At 61.6% G+C, this 16,921-nt stretch overlaps 2 protein-coding genes and 1 long non-coding RNA gene across 9 annotated transcripts in view; 1 reads left to right on the plus strand and 2 right to left on the minus strand.

Moving 5' to 3' along the window:
* The window catches only part of MGLL (monoglyceride lipase), a 184,390-nt gene extending 179,793 nt beyond the window's left edge, over nt 1-4,597 (plus strand). For 3 of the 4 annotated variants that reach the window (XM_072941997.1, XM_015241356.3, XM_006206758.4), the window contains exons 7-8: nt 1,296-1,511; nt 2,111-4,597. In XM_072941997.1, the coding sequence (XP_072798098.1) occupies nt 1,296-1,511; nt 2,111-2,236 (342 nt within the window). In that variant the 3' untranslated portion in view covers nt 2,237-4,597. The remainder of the gene's footprint in view (nt 1-1,295; nt 1,512-2,110) is intronic. The other variant, XM_031676347.2, reaches the window with a different exon arrangement.
* LOC140686840 (uncharacterized) lies at nt 3,714-5,947 on the minus strand. The gene is made up of 2 exons (XR_012060824.1): nt 5,297-5,947; nt 3,714-4,973 (listed from the first exon to the last, which is right to left on the minus strand). It is a non-coding gene; the product is annotated as an uncharacterized lncRNA (long non-coding RNA).
* Nucleotides 5,948-9,512: 3,565 nt separating this feature from the next.
* ABTB1 (ankyrin repeat and BTB domain containing 1) lies at nt 9,513-16,845 on the minus strand. Of its 4 annotated transcripts, none has more exons than XM_072942004.1 (12): nt 16,709-16,845; nt 15,569-15,631; nt 15,437-15,492; nt 13,050-13,194; nt 12,774-12,933; nt 12,638-12,683; nt 12,272-12,367; nt 12,069-12,187; nt 11,805-11,900; nt 11,542-11,709; nt 10,654-10,854; nt 9,513-10,580 (listed from the first exon to the last, which is right to left on the minus strand). In XM_072942004.1, the coding sequence occupies exons 1-12, from the start codon at nt 16,762-16,764 to the stop codon at nt 10,374-10,376; spliced, it is 1,413 nt and encodes a 470-aa protein (XP_072798105.1). In that variant the 5' UTR covers nt 16,765-16,845; the 3' UTR covers nt 9,513-10,373. The 4 variants fall into 4 exon arrangements, with proteins under 4 accessions (XP_072798105.1, XP_072798106.1, XP_072798108.1 ...); XM_072942005.1 differs by having other exon boundaries at nt 15,604-15,631; nt 16,709-16,835; XM_072942007.1 differs by having other exon boundaries at nt 15,569-15,684; nt 16,709-16,827.
* Between the last annotated feature and the right edge of the window lie 76 nt (nt 16,846-16,921).

Below are 16,921 nucleotides of genomic sequence, written 5' to 3' on the forward strand. Positions count from 1 at the left end.
TGAGCACTTAGCGCCAAGCCCATAGGAAGGGCTCAGAAGCATTAGGCAGTCCTGGTCCTTTCCCCTGCATGGCACCCTGCCGCGGCTCCCCGGGCCCTGCTGGGCGCAGTCTGCCCACGGAGCTGCAGTCGCGCTGCCCGCGTTGGACTGTTCTCAGCGGCCCCGCAGTGCTCTTCCCAGCAGGGCTCCCTGCAGCCGCACTGCCCCCGCGTCTCCTGTGCGCTCAGCCCCTAGACAGATGGCCTGGCCCTGCAGGCTTCCCGCCCGCTCAGCTGCAGGAAGTGGCTAATCCATCTCATGCAGCTTTTCACAAATGGTCTGATTTGCCTGCTGGTCCCCAGCCCAGGAGGAGTCAGGGATGGCCGGGCTGACCCCGGACAGCCTGTTCCCTCTCAGCCCAGATCCGCAACTCTGGCTGAGGCCCTGCAGGGGTGGTGCCGGGAGAGTCAGGGTGGGAACACGGTGGACTCAGGCAGCCTCACGGACAGCTGACCCTGTGCCCCAGTCCCCGTGGCCCTCCTCTCCCTCACCCATCGCAATACCACACGGCATTTCTGCAGGACAAAGGAGGGGAGGGAAGACCTGTCCCCAAGCCTCAGACTGTCTTCGTGGGCCTGAGAGAGCTCTGGAAACTTATGTGGGCACATGCCCCACCCCGGCCCAGAGCAAGCAGGCAACTCACTGTCCTCTCAGAGGTGGGAGGAGTGAAGGGACAGCCCCACAGAGGCCAGGAGAGATTCTGAGCCATGGGCAGGGCGAGGGTCAGAGTCAGGGCCCGGCAGGCTGGTGGCTGAGGCGGGCGGGACCAGTGTCTGTACACGTCCGGCAGAGGAGCGGCGGGCTCCGTCTCAGGGTAGCAGGCAGCCTTCTGCGGCCCAGGCCTGCCCCAGCTCCACTCGCCCCAAAGCCCACGGGGTGTGTCTTGCCCAAGTGCCTTCCTGCCTGGTCCCTCACCCTCTTCATCCAGGCGACACTGGGGCGGGGGGCGGGGGGCTGACTTCGAGAAAACAGATCCACTCGGACTAACACCAGAACGCCTGCAGAGCTATTCCTTCATGAAATCATCTGAGTGAACAAGTGATGCTGCGTGTGTGAAAACACACAAGCGGGTACTGACAGGGCCTCCGGCACACACGAGAGCAGGAGCGTCCAGGACAGAGCTGGGGCAGACGCACGGTGGGTGTGGCGCAGTCGGGCTCTCTGGGCCTGCTGGCTCCCGCGCCCCCGCCCCAGACCCGGCACCGGGACCAGCTATGCGGGCTCAACGGAGCTGAGGGAGGCCTCTCCCCCTGCAGGTGGACCTCTACAACACGGACCCCCTCATCTGCCGGGCGGGGCTCAAAGTGTGCTTTGGCATCCAGCTGCTCAACGCCGTGTCGCGGGTGGAGCGGGCCCTCCCCAAGCTGACCCTGCCCTTCCTGCTGCTGCAGGGCTCTGCCGACCGCCTGTGCGACAGCAGAGGGGCCTACCTGCTCATGGAGTCCGCCAAGAGCCAGGACAAGACGCTTAAGGTGAGCCGCTGTCCCTTCCCTGGGGTGGGGGGAGATGGCGCTCCTTGGAGACATCTGCCCAGACCCTGCAGGCCACCCCGGGAGAGATGTCTCGGGATGGGGCCAGCCTGGCCCCGCTGGGAGGTGGGTGCCAGGAACACCGGGGCTCTGTTCATTCTGAGGCGACACAAAGCCTTAGCTGGTTGCTTTCTGGAGGAGCAGGACAGAAAGGAGCCGCCAGAGGGCGCCGGGCAGCAGAGCTCTCCCAGGGAGTGCCCGCTCCTTGGTCTGTCCACTGGCCTGCAGGGCTCCCGCCCCTTCCCGTGGGCATCCTGCACCGCGAGGAGGTGAAGCCGGGCGTGGACATCACCCTTCCAGTGCAGGCGCAGGCGCAGGCGGGCCGGGCTGGAGGGAGGGGACAGTGACTTCAGAGAGGACGTGCTGGAGCATGTTGGGACAGGCTAGGTTATTGGAAGCACCACCCGAACACACGGCGTTGGCCCATAAGGAAGGCGTCCTCGGGGCCGAGGAGAGGGTCTTGGGGGCTCGTCCTCTGCCCCAGCCGCCTTGCCTCCACCTGTCACTTGCTGCAGCCGTGATTTCCTGTCTCCCAACTGCAGATTTACGAAGGTGCCTACCACGTCCTCCACAAAGAGCTTCCTGAAGTAACCAACTCTGTCTTCCGTGAGATAAACACGTGGGTCTCCCAAAGGACAGTGGTGGCGGGGACGGGGTCCCCACCCTGAATGTCTTGGCCGGCCGGCGGGCCACGGCCTGGGAAGTAGGCAGAGAACGGGCAGGAGCTGGCTTCTCAGATGTGGCTTGCCAACAAACAAAACAAATTGGAGGACTCCCTAGCACAATTAAAAATAAAGTCTTGTCGCCTGCCAGGCTGTCCACCACTGGGTCTGCCTTCACGGGTGGACACTGTGCAAAAGCAGAGAAGGTCACAGCATCTCCCAGACAAGAGACTGTGCTGGAAGGCCCTAGACAGCAGAGCCCTGCCCGGCCTCTCCCACCCCACAGGGCACCCAGGACTCCAGTGTCCTAGACGCCCACACCGGCTGCAATAACAACTGGGGGCCCCCACCCCCACCCCACGCTGGGGCCCCTCTCTGGCCGAGAGATGCCGGGCGGCATCTAGTCCCCGGGCCGATTCACCTGCCCTCCGAGGCCCAGAAATGCCCGCCTGTCCTCAGAATTTATCTCCACCCACAACCGTGTCACTCCTTGTCTGCGGGGGCTGCGAGTGGTTTTGGGCAGGTGGGGCTTGGCCCAGAAGGAGGCGTCCGTGGGGACCCTTGCTCCCCTTCCGTGTGCGCAGCGTGTCAGGACAGTCTCTCCTCGCTGACTAGTGTTACCTGACAGCCTGGGAGGACGGTTGTGTGGAAGAGAATGGCTGACATAATGTCAATTCCAAAGCAGAGACTGCTGGGTGGGAACGAGGGGCGTGAAGGTTGGTGCCTGGGCTCCGTGCAGCCCCCCAGTCCCGCCTGCCCGGCCAGCCAGCCTGGGATCCTCCTACCTCTGGCGGCGAGGAGGTCCCCATGCGGAGGCCTGGCCACACTGCAGGCTTGAGGCTGTGACTGGAGGGGCCGCCCAGCGGCCTGTCTCTCGGTGCCAAGCCCATCCACCCTGGCCCTCACTTGTGCCAGCAATAAATGGGGTCCCCGCCCCCGCGGGCTACTTCCACTTTCAGATGGGATGCGCGGTTACCTCATGAGGCCCCGACTGCAGACATGACCATGGGTGGGGGCCCCAAGGCCATGGGCCCTCTGACAGGCGCCCACACAACCTTCCGGGGCTGGTTCTGGGTCCACCCAGGGCCCTGCCCACACGTGTGGAGCCAGAGCTGGTCACTGTAAGCGTTCGCGTTCTGCTGCCCTGCCCCTCGGGAGGGGACAGGCCCGGTCCTCACAGAGAGGGGCTTCATTGCCCCATCTTCCTTCCCTGACTTCTCTTGGGAGCAGAAGATCATGGAGAAGGTGCACAGAGGAGCCGGGCCTGCTGCTCCCCGGGCAGCCTTGGGGGTGTTTCTGCTCCTTGGCTGACCAACAGCAGAAACTCCACCGCAAACCAAGACCCAGGCCTGGGGTCCTCGCCCAGCTATGAGCTGTGACAGGCAGGTCACATAGAGCCCCACACCTCCTGCCCGCCTCCCCAGGAGCATGCGACGGCTCGGCCGTCTCCCAAGTTCACTGTCAGGCATGTGGTCTGACCAGGAATCTTTCGATGCATGAATTTATTTATATGAAAGTTCTTACAGAGGCACCTTCAGTTGCATTTACAGATCTCGTTAAAGAATTGCCCATGATTAAAAGAAAAAAGTTATTTGAAACCGAGACTGTTTCCTAACCAGGAGAGGACACAGCAGGTGGCTGTGCTGGGAGGACGTCCCCTGTGTCCCAGGAGTGCGTGCGGCGGGGTCTGGGGGTCTGGACAGGGCTGCGCGCCTCCTTTCCCCGCAGTGCTGAGTGAGTCCAGAACCCAGCTCATTTGGCGGGCCACCCAGAGCGCCACAGCCGCTGTCACAGTGCTGCAGGGGGTGGGTTTGGAGGATGCGAGGTCACAATGGCCTGGCCTCCAGGTGAGAGCAGGACAGAGGTCAGGGAGGTGCCCTGGACATGAAGCAGATCCAAACGCCACCTAGGGGGATGGACGCAGTACTGGGGACTCGGCCCAAGCACACATATGAACACAGCGCCGTCCAAAACTCAGAGGCCATGTGGGCCACACGGAAACCGGTTTCATAGCTGAAAATCTTCCTAGGACAAGGGGTCGCCAGGGCCTGTGCCTTTGCAGGGAGGGGGCGGGCATGCAGCAGACACCCCAGCTTCCCCCGCAGCTCTGGGGCCCTGGGGCTCACAGAAGGAGCTGTGAAGGACGTTCTGGAAACCCCTGCAGGGCCCCACGCTCCCTTTTCTTCCCCACTGACCGCTCACACACACCCGTTAGGATCACAAGGATTTTCCAGGCGATTTACTGGTTTTTTCGTCACTGCAGCTCAGCCACACCCCACCTGTATGCTGTTAGCGCGTTACCAGTTTAGAACTATTAAAGGACTGGTGTACACCATAGCTAACCCTAATAAACCAGATGCTTTCTGACTGTTGTCTACCTGTCTGTTGGATCCAACTACAGTGTTTCCTGCAGACAGACCGGCCGGCCCCTGGTGAGGCCACGGTGGGGGTCTGGGCCCGGCCGGGCACGTGATGTAGCCGTGTGTGTGGACGTGATCGTCTCTCCGTGGGGCAGACCCATGGCGGTGGCTTTCTCCTCCAGTCTCTGGACCGAGGGCTCCCTGCCTTCGCTCCCCTTCCTTCCTCGTCCGCTGGCCCCACATGCCAGCTTCTTAGTGGAGCATTTCTAACCACCCTGTAGCATCCTCTGCCCCAGGCCGCCGCCTCCTACAGCACAGTCACTGCCATCTGATGTGACCGTGTTCCGTGGACCCTGGGTAGCTGTGTCCCCACCAGAACTGAGCTGCAGGAGAGGGATCCTCACATCAGACTTCTGGTTTCCAGGGTCTCCCGTGATGAGAAGGGATGGAGGCCAGGCTTGCTTGGGCTTGGCACTGGGGTTGAGGGTGCAGGGTCCGTGTCATGGCCCTGGTGCCCTTGCCCAGGGTCACACCTAGGAGGGCCCCCTTGGGCTTTGTTCTCTGCTGCCACCGACTTGAAATTCTCAGTTACTGCGTGCATCTGTTCCCCTCCCGAGCCCTGGTCCTCTGTACGACCGTGACCCTGAACTGCCTCCCGGGTGCGCTGCCTGTCTCCCTTGGCTTCGTTCTCCTTCTGGGACGTTACCTTCTTCCTTCGTCTGGAACACGTCCCTCTGCCGCCTCGTTTTATCTCACTTGCTGGTTGTGTTTCAGGTACGTGGTGGGCTAGTTGTGTGTCCCCCTTGGAGGGGCGACCTCTGTGGGAGGCGTCCTCCGCGTCCCCGCCGCGCACTCCCCTCGCGTCACCCCAGCTCTGCGCTCTAGGCCCCCCAGGAGGGCTGCGTGGGTCCCTCTGGTGGGATGGGGGGCTGCGAGCGCTCGAGGAGGCGTGGCTGGCCCCCAGCCGGGTTGGGGGCCAGGCCCTGCCTCGTGCGGACACTGCGGGCTGTGTTTAGCGGGGCCTGGTCCCCAGGGGCGGTCGCGGAGTCCTAGGGGCCGGGCTGGCTCGCCGGCGGGTGGAGTCGGCGTCCCGAGGACTCCGGGGCTGCCCCCCACCACTGGCAGGGGAAGCCAGGCCCGGGGTTAGGGCCGGACCGCTGGCAGGCGGAGCCGGTCCCTGGAGGCTGCCTGCGGGGCCCAGGGTGCAGAGCTCGGTTCAGGTCGTGGGGGGCGGGGGTGGTTCCTGACAGTGGGCGGTGGGTCCCAGGTGTCCCGTCGGTTGTGCAGGCCGCTAGCGGGCAGGGCCGGGGCCAGCGGGTCCCAGCGGGTCCCAGGCAGGGTCCGCCGGCGGGGCGGGTTGTGCTGTCTGCCGCCTGGTGGGTGAGGCTGGTCTGGCGGCGCGTGCGGGCCTCCCGGCGGGAGGGGCGGGGCCTGCGCGCTGGGGGGTGGGGGAGGGGCGGGGAGGGGGGAGGGCGGGCTCAGGGGCTCCCCAGGCGGCCTGTCTGCGGACGGCTGGGGCCGTGTCCCCGCCCAGGTAGCGCGGCCTGCAGGCTGCGGGGCAGGCGTCGGCGCCCACGAGCGGGAGGGAGGGTCCCGGCTGGCGCCCCGCCCCGCACAGCGTCCACGCGGAGAGGCCGCGCCCGAGGGTGACGGCCGCCAGCGTCCAGGCCCCCAGTGAGACGCCCCCAGTCCAGCAGCAGGTAGGCCCCCCCCCCGGCTCCTGCCCGGGGCCCGGCGCGCGTGGGGGCTGGTGAGGCCCTCGGGGAGTGGGGTCTCTGCTTCCCCCGGGCGTGCGGGCCCCGAGGGCCAGCCCCGCTGGCCTTCGAAGCCGCGCGCTCTGGGGCCGGTCTTGGGCGCCGGGCGCCGGGCGCCGGGCCCCGGCTGGGCCGCCCGGCGTGGGGCCGGACGGTCTCGCGAGGCCGCCCCCCCCCCCCCGTGCTGGTTCCCTCTTGTCTCCGGTTGTGGAAGGCCCCTTCTGGGGGGTGCCGGTCCTTCCCCTCGGAGGTGGGTCGGAGGTGGGCGCGGTTCGGCGGCGCTGGCGGGCGCAGGGGCGCAGGGCCCTGCTCCGCCTTCTCGTCCGCTCTCCTGAGGTGACTTCTGCTGAAATGCCTACTCACTCTGGAACGTGTCAGTGGGATGGGCACAGCTGGCCTGGCCCCTGTGCAGAGGCCCCAGGCAGCGTGAAGACCTGAAGGACGGCCCAGCACCCGGGCCTGCGTGTGCCTCTCATACCCTGAGCCCCGTTGGGGGAACTGTGGGCAGTGTCCTTCCTGCCTCCTGTGAGCATCATGGGCCGCAGATGTCATGTGCCAAGCGCCGTGCGGCCTTGGGGCTGTCCCCAGAATCCTGGCGGATAGCGGTGGGATGAGAAGAAAGACATGGAGTGCAGGGTGGGCCCAGCGGGGGAGAGGGCAGGTGAACAGGAGGGAGCACGTCTGAGAGGGCTCAGGGCAAGACGTGGGGGGAAGCGACTTTGAGGAACCGAGGGCACCCCCAGTAGCTGCCAGCCATCCTGGGATAGTGTGTGCAGGGACCCGGGCCTTGGCTGGAGGGGCTCTGGAGCAGGGCAGCTGCCCCGGGTTGTGGGGGCGGGAGACAGCTGAGACCAAGTGGAGGCTGGCAGGGAGGAGCAGCCACGCCTTCCTCTCCTCCCACCGCCTCTCTCACTGCCCTGCAGTCTTGAGTGTGAGGTTCCAGACCGGGGACCGAGGTGGCTGCTCCTGCCACCACATCCTCATTCCAGCCCACAGGAGTGAGGAAAGGAGAGGGGCGGGGTGCGCCTTTCAAGGACTAAATCAGAGACCTCATCTACCGTTTTTCCTGGCACCTAGACCTGGTGTGTCAGTCACAGCTAAATACAAGGGAGCTGGGGCACGAGCCAGGCGCCCACGGTAAAGGGGGAGCTCAGGCAGGTGTGCGCCTGAGGCTCACAAGGAGGGGGGCCCAGGCTCAGTACCCGCCCAGAGGGAGCCAGCAGTGAGAGAGCTGGGGGCGAGGCAGGGCTCCCCCAGGGCCGAGGCTGCAGGACGGGCACTGACCAGTGGCTACTGCGGAGGCTGGGTGACGACCACCCCGCGGCCTGAGGAATAAGGGAGTTGGTCTTAGGACTCACAGGTAAGGAGGGGCCGTGCCGTGTGCTCAGAACCGCTCATGTGACATCTTCCAGGTCACGGTGAGGTTCCCGTGGGCTGAGCCCCGCCTGCTGTGGCCTCCTCGTGCCCCATTGGATTGCCACACCCGCGTCGGGGGTGCTGCTCTGTTTAGATGGATGAGGACGCCAGGGCTTCGAGTGGCACCAGGCTGGGTCCCCGGGCCCAGGTGCAGGGAACCAACTGGCCTCTCAGACCTGAGGGAGCTGCCCAGCTCCAGGGCTTCAGGAGTCCCTGCCTGAAGCTGCGGTTCAGACTTTCCCCAAAGTGAGAAATCTTTGTTTTCAAGACGTCTGCTCCAGGGACTAAGGCACTGCCCCTAAACCTTGTGCGACCACTCCTAACTTTGTGGGGTTTTGTCCAATGGAAGTAGAGTCAGTTACAGTGTGTCCCTCTCTGGCATGCAGCACAGTGTCCCAGTCACGAGATACGCACGTATGTACATTTTCATGCTTTTTCATTAACAGTTAATACAAGATATTGAATATAGTTCCCTGTGCTGTACTGAAGAAATTTTTAAAATGTTTTTATATATAGTGGCTAACATTTGCAAATCTCCAACTCCCAAATTGATCCCTTTCCACTCCCTTTCCCCCGGTAACCCTAAGATTGTTTACGATGTCTGTGAGTCTTTTCTATTTTGTAGATGAGTTCATAGTGTCATTTTTCCTTTCCTTTAGATTCCACATGAGTGATATCGTATGGTATTTTTCTTTCTTTCTGGCTGACTTCACTTGGAATGACGATCTCTAGGTCCATGTTGCTGAAAATGGGATTATTTTACTCTTTTATGGCTGAGTGGTATTCCATTGTATAAATGTACCACAGCTTCTTTATCCAGTCATCTGTCTATGGACATTTAGGCTGCTTCCGTATCTTGGCTATTGTGTATAGTGCTGCTGTGAACATCGGGGTGCAGGTGTCTTTTTGAGTTAAGGTTCCCTCTGGATATATGCCCAGGAGTGGGATTACTGGGTCGTATGGCAAGTCTATTTTTAGTCTTTTGAGGAATCTCCATACTGTTTTCCACAGTGGCTCCCCCAAACTGCATTCCCACCAGCAGTGTGGGAGGATTCCCCTTTTCTCCACAGCCTCCCCAGCATTTGTCATGTGTGGACTTTCGAATGATGGCCATTCTGACTGGTGTGAGGTGATAATTTATTGTAGTTTTGATTTGCATTTTTCTGATAATGATACTGAGTATTTTTTCATGTGACTATTGGCCATCTGTGTGTCTCCGCTGGAGAATTGCTTGTTTATGTCGTCTGCCCATTTTTGAATTGGATTGCTTTTTGTTATTAAGTTGTATGAGCTGTTTATATGTTCTGGAAATTAAGCCTTTGTCAGTCGCATCATTTGCAAATATTTTCTCCCATTCCATAGGTTGTCATTATATTTATGGTTTCCTTTGCTGTGCAAGTTTGTAAGTTTAATTAGGTCCCATTTGTTAATTTTTGCTTTTATTTCTATTACTTGGGTAGACCGCTCTAGGAGAACATCGCTAACTTTGTGATGGCATCCTAACCACCCTCTAGGGTTTCAGTTCCTGTTGTAGTGAGACGGGGCATTGAAGGCTGTGTAGGAGTTTTCCAGGTAGAGGAAAGAATATCTGCAAAGCCTCCATTCCTTTTTTGGGGGCAGGTGGGAAGCATATTGTAGGACAGGTGTAAAAGTTTGTATTTTGGGGCTAGGACTAGGGTGAGCCGAGTGTGGTGCTCACCTCAGGCACAAAAATTAAGGGAGCACCAGAAAATCGTAGTACTCAGAATAAGCAATATTTTAATGTAATATTTTATTTTAAAATCAAAATTAGTGACGAACCAAACACTGACATTTCAAATAGGATTACTGGTCTGCCTTTGGCTCCAGTCCCCCAGGACTCAGCATAGCAGTCACCTGCCCCGCGGTCATGCCGTCTCCCTTGGGGTGAGACAACAAGGTGCCCCTACACTGGTTTACCTACAAGCTGTTTCGCTTCTGTTGTTTTGTTGGCTGGTCTGTTTCTCCAAACGTGAAAAGTGTGGGGATGTTGAGCTGGGACAGAATGCATATGATTATTCCCAGTAAAAGGTATGGGGATATATATTTTTTTTTTCACGCAACGGTGTTTAGAGGCTGGCGTGAGGGAGGTGGGCCCTGGGCTGAGGGAAGGCAGTGGCCAGTGGAGGGAGCCAGGCCTGGTGAGGCCCACTGGACTTGGCGCCCTGCTGCTGGGCTGGCCGGGGCCTCCCCCAACCGGCCCTGCAGTCAGGACGTGCAGGCAGCTCTGAGGTCACAGCCGCCACAGCCAGGGAGCACTAGCAGCACTGACGGCGCAGAGACCATCCTCGGGCCCCAACCCCCAAGCTTCCCCAGGCCCTGTCCCTGTGCCCGGGACACAGGCTCCCACAGTGAATTCAAGCTTTATTGCCACACACTCTCACGCTCCCTGCTGGCTGCTCTACACAAGGAGAAGCCAGCTCTGCCAGGGAGACCAGCCACTGCAGGACGGTGGGGAGGGGCGGGGGGCCCTTAGAGACCCCCACCCCAGGTTTCCCTGAGTGGTGCCCAGCCCCACGGCCTTAGGGCTGGTTTGTGCTGGGGGAGGGCCTCATCCCACAGTGACCCCCGTACACAGGCAAGCACACGTGCAGGTCAGCAGTCCAGGCCGATGGCCACCAGCAGATGCTCCAGTGCCTGCAGCCGCTGCTGCGCCTGCTCCGTGGCGCTGCGGGTCTGCACCGCGCTGCCCACGTGGAAGCGGATGTCGTCCACCAGCGGGATGGAGTCCGTCTCCTGCCGGGCCGCCACGGCTGCAGCCTCTTCCCTCACAGCCTCCACGAAGTCCTCCTGCTCCACCAGCTGTGGACAGGCTGGTTCAGGGCATGCCCGCCCCTGTGCCCCCTCCTCCCCACCGCCGGGGGTCCGCACCCACCTTCTCGATGACCTTGGCCATGTACTCGGTGCACTGGTCCTCCAGGCGCGCCAGGCGGAACAGCTTGGCCACGCGCCACACGCCCACCACGCTGTCTTCATCCAGCAGCTGGGCCAGGCTGCGGCCACATAGCTGCTTCAGGCCCGGCAACAGGTACATGTCGGCCACAGCCAGCACGTCGTAGGCCACCTCCGGCAGCAGCTGCAAGGAAGGCGGCGATCGGGATGACCATGGAGCAAGGGGCTTGAGTCACAGGTCAGCTCGGCCCCCGTGCCCCGCAGCCCGCCTCCCGCGGGCGGGAGAGGCAGGTGTGCAGCTGCCCCTGCTCAGAGGAAACCGCTGCACGTCTTCCTCCGGGGGCCTGGCGGCCCCCGCACAGCAGACCTGGGCAGCTGGTGGTATCTGCCACCGCCCCTAGGGGAGCGCGTGTGCTGACCCCACCCTGGGGTGCCAGGATGACAAGGCGGACGGGACAACCTGGGTCTCAGCAAGCTGCCTGCCCAGGGCACTCACCTCAGGGTTCCTCAGTCACCGTGTCCTGGGGTCTGTCACAGTGACCCGCACGCCAGCAGTGTGCACCTGCTGCCCCATTGCCCTGAGGTGGCAGCCTTGGGCCGCCTGAGGCTGGAGCTCCCCACTGTTGGGATTCAGGGTGACTGTCCCCACCCACCTTCTGGCTGGAGAACTTGGGGACCCCAGGTGGCTACACCGTGTCCCCAAGTACATGCTATGGTCATGACACTCCTGCTCTGGAACCTACCAAGGCCCCTCCAAGTCCAAACAGGCCCACACTCCCTTCCCAGCCCCACGGAGTCAGTCCACACCCCGATGCTCCCGCTCAGCCCTGCGGCGACAGGCCTGTACCCCTCCCCTCCACCCCGCCTGCACCTCCGTGTGGTCGCTGTAGACGTAGTACAGCACGTGGGTGAAGACTTCGGCTGAGACGCCCTGCAGGGTGACGGCCGGGAGACCGCCTGAGGCCTCCGGCTCCTGGCTCTCTTGGAAGTGGTCCTCCAGCAGGGCCCGGAAGTAGTCGCTGCGGCCGCAGAAGAAGGCCTAGGGGAGGCCGGGCTCAGGCTGGGCTGGTGCCCCGAGGAGCTGGCCCAGGGCTCGAGGCAGGGGTGGGGGTTTGGGGGGACAAAACTTGGCACCTTGTGACACAGGAAGCTGTAGCCGTCCACTCGGAAGCAGATGTCGGGAAAGCTGTTGAGGCCGTTGCAAGGGAAGGGTAGCTCCCCGAGGTCACCCTGGGGACGGAGGGAGGTGCCATCAGCACAAGCGGGAGAAGGGACGGCGGCCGCTGCCCCACACGGAGATTTAGACGCAGGCAAGCGGCTCAGAAGCGGGAAGCAACAGGCTGTAGGTTTACCCCACAAACGCCCCTGCCCATGGCCCCTGTCTGGCAGGGCGCATACCCGGAGCTCGGGGGGCAGGGCGCAGTCAGCCAGCAGGGCCAGGTCCTCCCGCAGCCGGGGGTCTGCTGGGGGGGGCTCGACAGTCAGCACCTTCACACACGGGCCTGGCTTGGAAGCCACTGTGGAGGGGAGAGTGCGGCTTCAGGGAGCCGGGGATGCCCCACCCATCCCTGGCCGAAGCCCGGACTGACGCACAGACTCACACTTGGCCTCCAGGTCGCCGAGCAGGTCCCACAGCCGGCACTGCCTGGCCAGGCGCTCGCAGTCGCTGACGTGTTCCACGCCGACGTCCAGGCGGCCTGGGCACGGGGGCAGTGTGGGATGGGGGCTTGGGGTCTGCGGGGCCCTCACCTGCCCCCAGGCAAGTCCCCAGGAGGCGGTCCCCCTGCCCAGCAAGCTGGCTGCAGGGCTGCCACGGGAGCCCGGCCGGCCCCAGGCCGCTGGGAGGGGCTTAGTCTGAGATGGGAGACTGCTGGTGAGGCAGAGCCCCAGGGACAAGCACCCGGAGGAAGAGGGGGCCTGAGATCACCTCTGGGTGTGCTGCACCCCGACGCCGGCCCGGCGCTCACCTGTGTACAGGTACTGCAGCAGGGCCCCAAAGGCCACGGGGTTGACCTGCGGGCAGAGACAGCCAGGGAAGGGGTCAGGGCAGCCACCCCACACAAGCCCCAGCAGACCGCTGCCCCGGCCCCGGGAGGGGCGCACCAGGGGGTGTCTGAGGACCACGACGCTCTTGCCCTTCCATTTGGTGTCCAGCATGTTGGCGAAGTAGGTGCTGCGAGCGCCCAGGATGCAGCGATGGGCCCGGAAGGACCTCCCGTGCACTGTGAAGACCACGTCACTGTGGAGGCCTTGCTCCAGGAGCCTGGGGGGAGGGGTTGCTCAGCCCTGCACCCCCGCGTCTCACTCCAGCCCCCATCCCGTCCAGTAGGGAGCCCTGAAGCCCCACAGACCCGCGGGGCGGGGCTGCCTCCATCTCACCGCAGCAGGAAGCTGGAGTAGGGGTCCCGCCGCCTGCAGGAGGCCGGCACCTGCTTGTAATCGCGCAGCGCCCGGCGGATGGCGTCGCTCAGCGCCCCGTAGAGGCAGCGCTCCCCATCAAAGGTGTTGGCCTCGCAGCGGGCTCCTGGGGACAGCAGGGCTCACCAGTCAGCAGGGCCATGGGGCTGCCCCTGCAGCTAGGGGCAGGGGGGCAGAGAGGAATCCTCATCTCCCCTCCTCCCCACACGCGGGGCCCACAGGCCCTGGAGACCCCTTCCCAAATTACCCTAGGCCCACTCTGACCCCAGCACCCTCCCTGCCAGGCCCAGGCACACAAGCATAGCCACGTCCACACACACCACAGACTGCACAGACAGAAGGCTTGGAGGTGGCCCTGCTCCGTGCGCTGGTGCAGAGGCTGCACCCTAAAAAGGCAGATGGGTCCCTGTCCTCACTGAACTGAGGTCCCACAGGCAGAAAGACAAGTTAGCAGATGATGTCAAGTGCGCTGAAGAAAAAGCCAAATGAAGGGTGACAGTATTGGCAGCTGCCACAGGAGGTCACTATGGCCGTGACAGAGGGCAAAGGCCTGAACAAAGAGAAAGGGGAAGGTTCATCTCAGGGTCACAAGGAGGGCTGAACATTCGCAAATCAACCTGACCCACCACATCAACGAGAAAGGTCCAACCACATGAGCATCTCAACAGATGCAGAAAAAGCACTTGATACATTTCAGCATCCATTCATGATAAAAACTCACCAAAATCGGTAGAGAACATAGCACAGTAAAAGCTAGTTATGACAAACCCACAGCCAACATAGTACTCAATGGTGAAAAGCTGAAAGCCTTCACACCACACAGAGAATAAACTCAGAGTGGCTTAAAGACCTGAACAGAAGACAAGACGCCATACACCTGCTAGAAAGCAAAACATTCTCTCACATGAATCACAGCAGTGTTCTCCAAGGGCAGTCTACCCAGGCAATGTAAGTAGAAGCACAAGTGAACAAATGGGCCCTAACTACACTTACAGGCTTCTGCACAGCAAAGGAAACCATGGACAAGACGAAAAGACAGTCTACCAAATAGGAGAAAATATTTGCAAAAGATATATGTCATAACAGACAGCTCATACAACTCAACAGAAAAAAATCTAATCAAAAAATGGGCAGGAGACTAAACATTTTTCCAGTGAAGACATACAAGTGGCCAAGAGGCACGTGAAAAAATGCTCAGTATCACTAATTATCAGAGAAACACAAATCCAAACTACAATGAGGTATCACCTCACACCAGTCAGAATGGCCGTCATTAAAAAGTCCACAAACGGTAAATGCTGGAGAGGGCGTGGAGAAAAAGGAACCCTCCTACACTGCTGGTGGGAATGTAGTTCAGTGCCACCACTATGGGAAACTATGGAGATTTCTTTAAAAAAAAATTAACAGATTTACCATATGATCCAGCAGTCCCACTCCTGGGCATATATCTGGAGGGAATGCCAATTTGAAAAGACACCTGCACCCCAATGTTCACAGCAGCACGATTTACAACAGCCAAGACATGGAAGAGACCTAAATGTCCATCAACAGACGACTGGATAAAGAAATTGTGGTACATTTATACAATGGAATATTACTCAGCCATAAAAAGGACTAAAATAATGCCATTTGCAGCAACATGGATGAACCTAGAGATCATTCTAAGTGAAGTCAGGAAAAGAGAAAAATACCACGATATCACTTATATGTGGAACCTAAAGTATGGTACAAGTGAACTCATTTACAAAACAGAAGCAGACTCAGACATAGAAAACAAACTTACGGTTACTAGCGGGGAAGGAAGGTGGGTGGAGGGATAAATTGGGAGTTTGGGACTAGCGGATCTGCACAACTAGATATAGGATAAACAACAAGGTCCTACTGTAGAGCACAGGGAACTGTATTCAATAGCTTGCAATAGCCTATAATGAGAAAGAATATATATATGTATGTGTAACTAAGTCACTATGCTGTACACCAGAAACTAACACAACAGTGTAAATCAACTACACTTCAATTAAAAAAAAGATCTGGGAAAGGGCCGTCTTAGCAGGAGGAGGGGCAAGTGCAAAGGCCCCGAGAAGGAGCAAGCTTGGCAGTGCAGCACCAAGGAGGTGGCACGTGAGGGGCCGAGGGAGAGAGCGCAGGCGCCGGGGGTGCGGGTCATGACGTGCGCCCAGGAAGGCATGTTCCGGTTCTACGGGACACGCAGGGGAGAGGTGATGCCTGGCCGGGGTGTCTGCGTAGAGGAGAGGTTCCAAAAGCAGGGGAGCAGCACTTGCTGAGGGGTCCGGATGAAGCAGGCCCCCGCCTGCCCCGCCCGCCCCGCCCCGCCCCGCCCCACTCACCGTTGGCCAGCAGGTAGCGCACCAGCTCCTCGTGTCCACAGAGGCAGGCATAGTACCTGAGGGGGAGGCAGGCACGGGGCTATCAGGCCTGCAGGCCCTCCGCCGCCCAGACCACCCGCCGCCGGCACTCACAAGGGGGTGCTGTCCCACTTGTCCCGCACGTTCACCTCCACGTCTCGCTGCTCCAGCAGGTACCTGGGCGGGGAGGTCAGAGCCCAGGTCAGAACGGTTCCCGATCTGGAGGAGACCTGCAGAAGGGGAAGGGGCAGCCTCCCCCAGGTGAGGGCAGGTGACCATGGACCAGAGTAGGAAAGGCACTGAGGCAAAGGGACCAGCACAGACGGGGTGTGGAAATGGGGACTCCCGGGCGTCAGAGAACAGGCCCCAGGGCCGGAGAGGCTGAGAATCTGGGCTGAAGGCATTTGGGAGAGGGGAGGGCGCCTCTGGCTGCTGGGGGTGGCAGGTTGGCCTCCCGGTTGGGGGAGGGGGGGAGGGCATCTTGGTAGTGTGGAAAGGAGAAGTGGACAAACTAGAAGGTGGAAGTCAGGAGACGCAATAACCACAGGATGTGTGAGGGGGTTCACCGAGGATGGTGGGGAGCAGGCTGGTGGGGGGATGCCCAGGTCGGATGGCAGAGTGCTCCGAGAAGCACTGCGCTTTGGGGGCTCTCAACCCCCAGGTGGCACCCAGGGCTGGGGAGGGACCCGGGGCAGCGTGGGGGTCAGGAGGGCTGGGACTAGCCCAGGGGAGGTCGGAAGTGGGGGGTGGGACCCGGGACTGGGGGAGAAAGAACCAAAGAAGACCGGTGTCTCATATCCCAAACGGGCAGCCCCTCCCTCCGCACCCGGCCCTCAGCGACGCGACTCCGGAGCCCGATTTGCTTCAGCTGCGTTTAGGAGATTCCGAATCTCCAAGAACCAGAGACAGATTCTGGGCCCGAGGCGTTCCCAACGCTGGGTCCACAGCGCAGCAGAGGAGCCGCGTCCGGAAACCCCAGGCCCGCCCCCCAGGATCTGGCCTCCAGGCCCTTCTCTTCGCCCTTCCTCCTCCTTCGGGCGTCCGCGTCGCAGTCCTCCCCTCCAGGACCCCCAGGAGCAGCCACGCCAGCACCTGCCTCCGCGCCCCGCTCCGAGGGCGGCTGCGACCGGGGCGGCCCTGCTTTGGCGCCGGGAGCCTGCGGGCGGGGGTCTGCGGCGGGGCCGCCCGCGTCTCCCCAGAGCCCCGCGCTTCGAGGCGGCCCACCCGCACCCTCCCGGCGTCGCGGGTCCTCACCGCACTCGGCCCACGTCCCCTTTCCTGCAGCTGGAGAACAGGTCGCAGGTATCCATGGCGCGGACACTCGGAGCCCGGCCGGGCGTCCTCGGCGGCGGCGCAGCCCCGGCCGGATATAAACACGCGCGCCCCGCCCGGAGCCCCGCCCCGCCCCGCAGCGGCGCCTGGCGCCCGGAGGACCGACCGGCCGCTCCCGGCCGCACAAAGAACGAG

This window comes from Vicugna pacos, chromosome 17 (genome assembly GCF_048564905.1).
Source record: "Vicugna pacos chromosome 17, VicPac4, whole genome shotgun sequence".
NCBI lineage: Eukaryota > Metazoa > Chordata > Mammalia > Artiodactyla > Camelidae > Vicugna > Vicugna pacos.

Bases quoted from the DNA above. Each gene is read 5' to 3' on its own strand.
- ABTB1 (XM_072942004.1), bottom strand. From the start codon at position 16,764: ATGGATACCTGCGACCTGTTCTCCAGCTGCAGGAAAGGGGACGTGGGC. The intron at 12,684-12,773 runs GTGCGCCCCTCC...CTCTGCCCGCAG, and splicing joins TGGTCCTCAGACACCCCCTG to GTCAACCCCGTGGCCTTTGG. The intron at 12,368-12,637 runs GTGAGCGCCGGG...CCCCGTGCCCAG, and splicing joins GCTGCAGTACCTGTACACAG to GCCGCCTGGACGTCGGCGTG.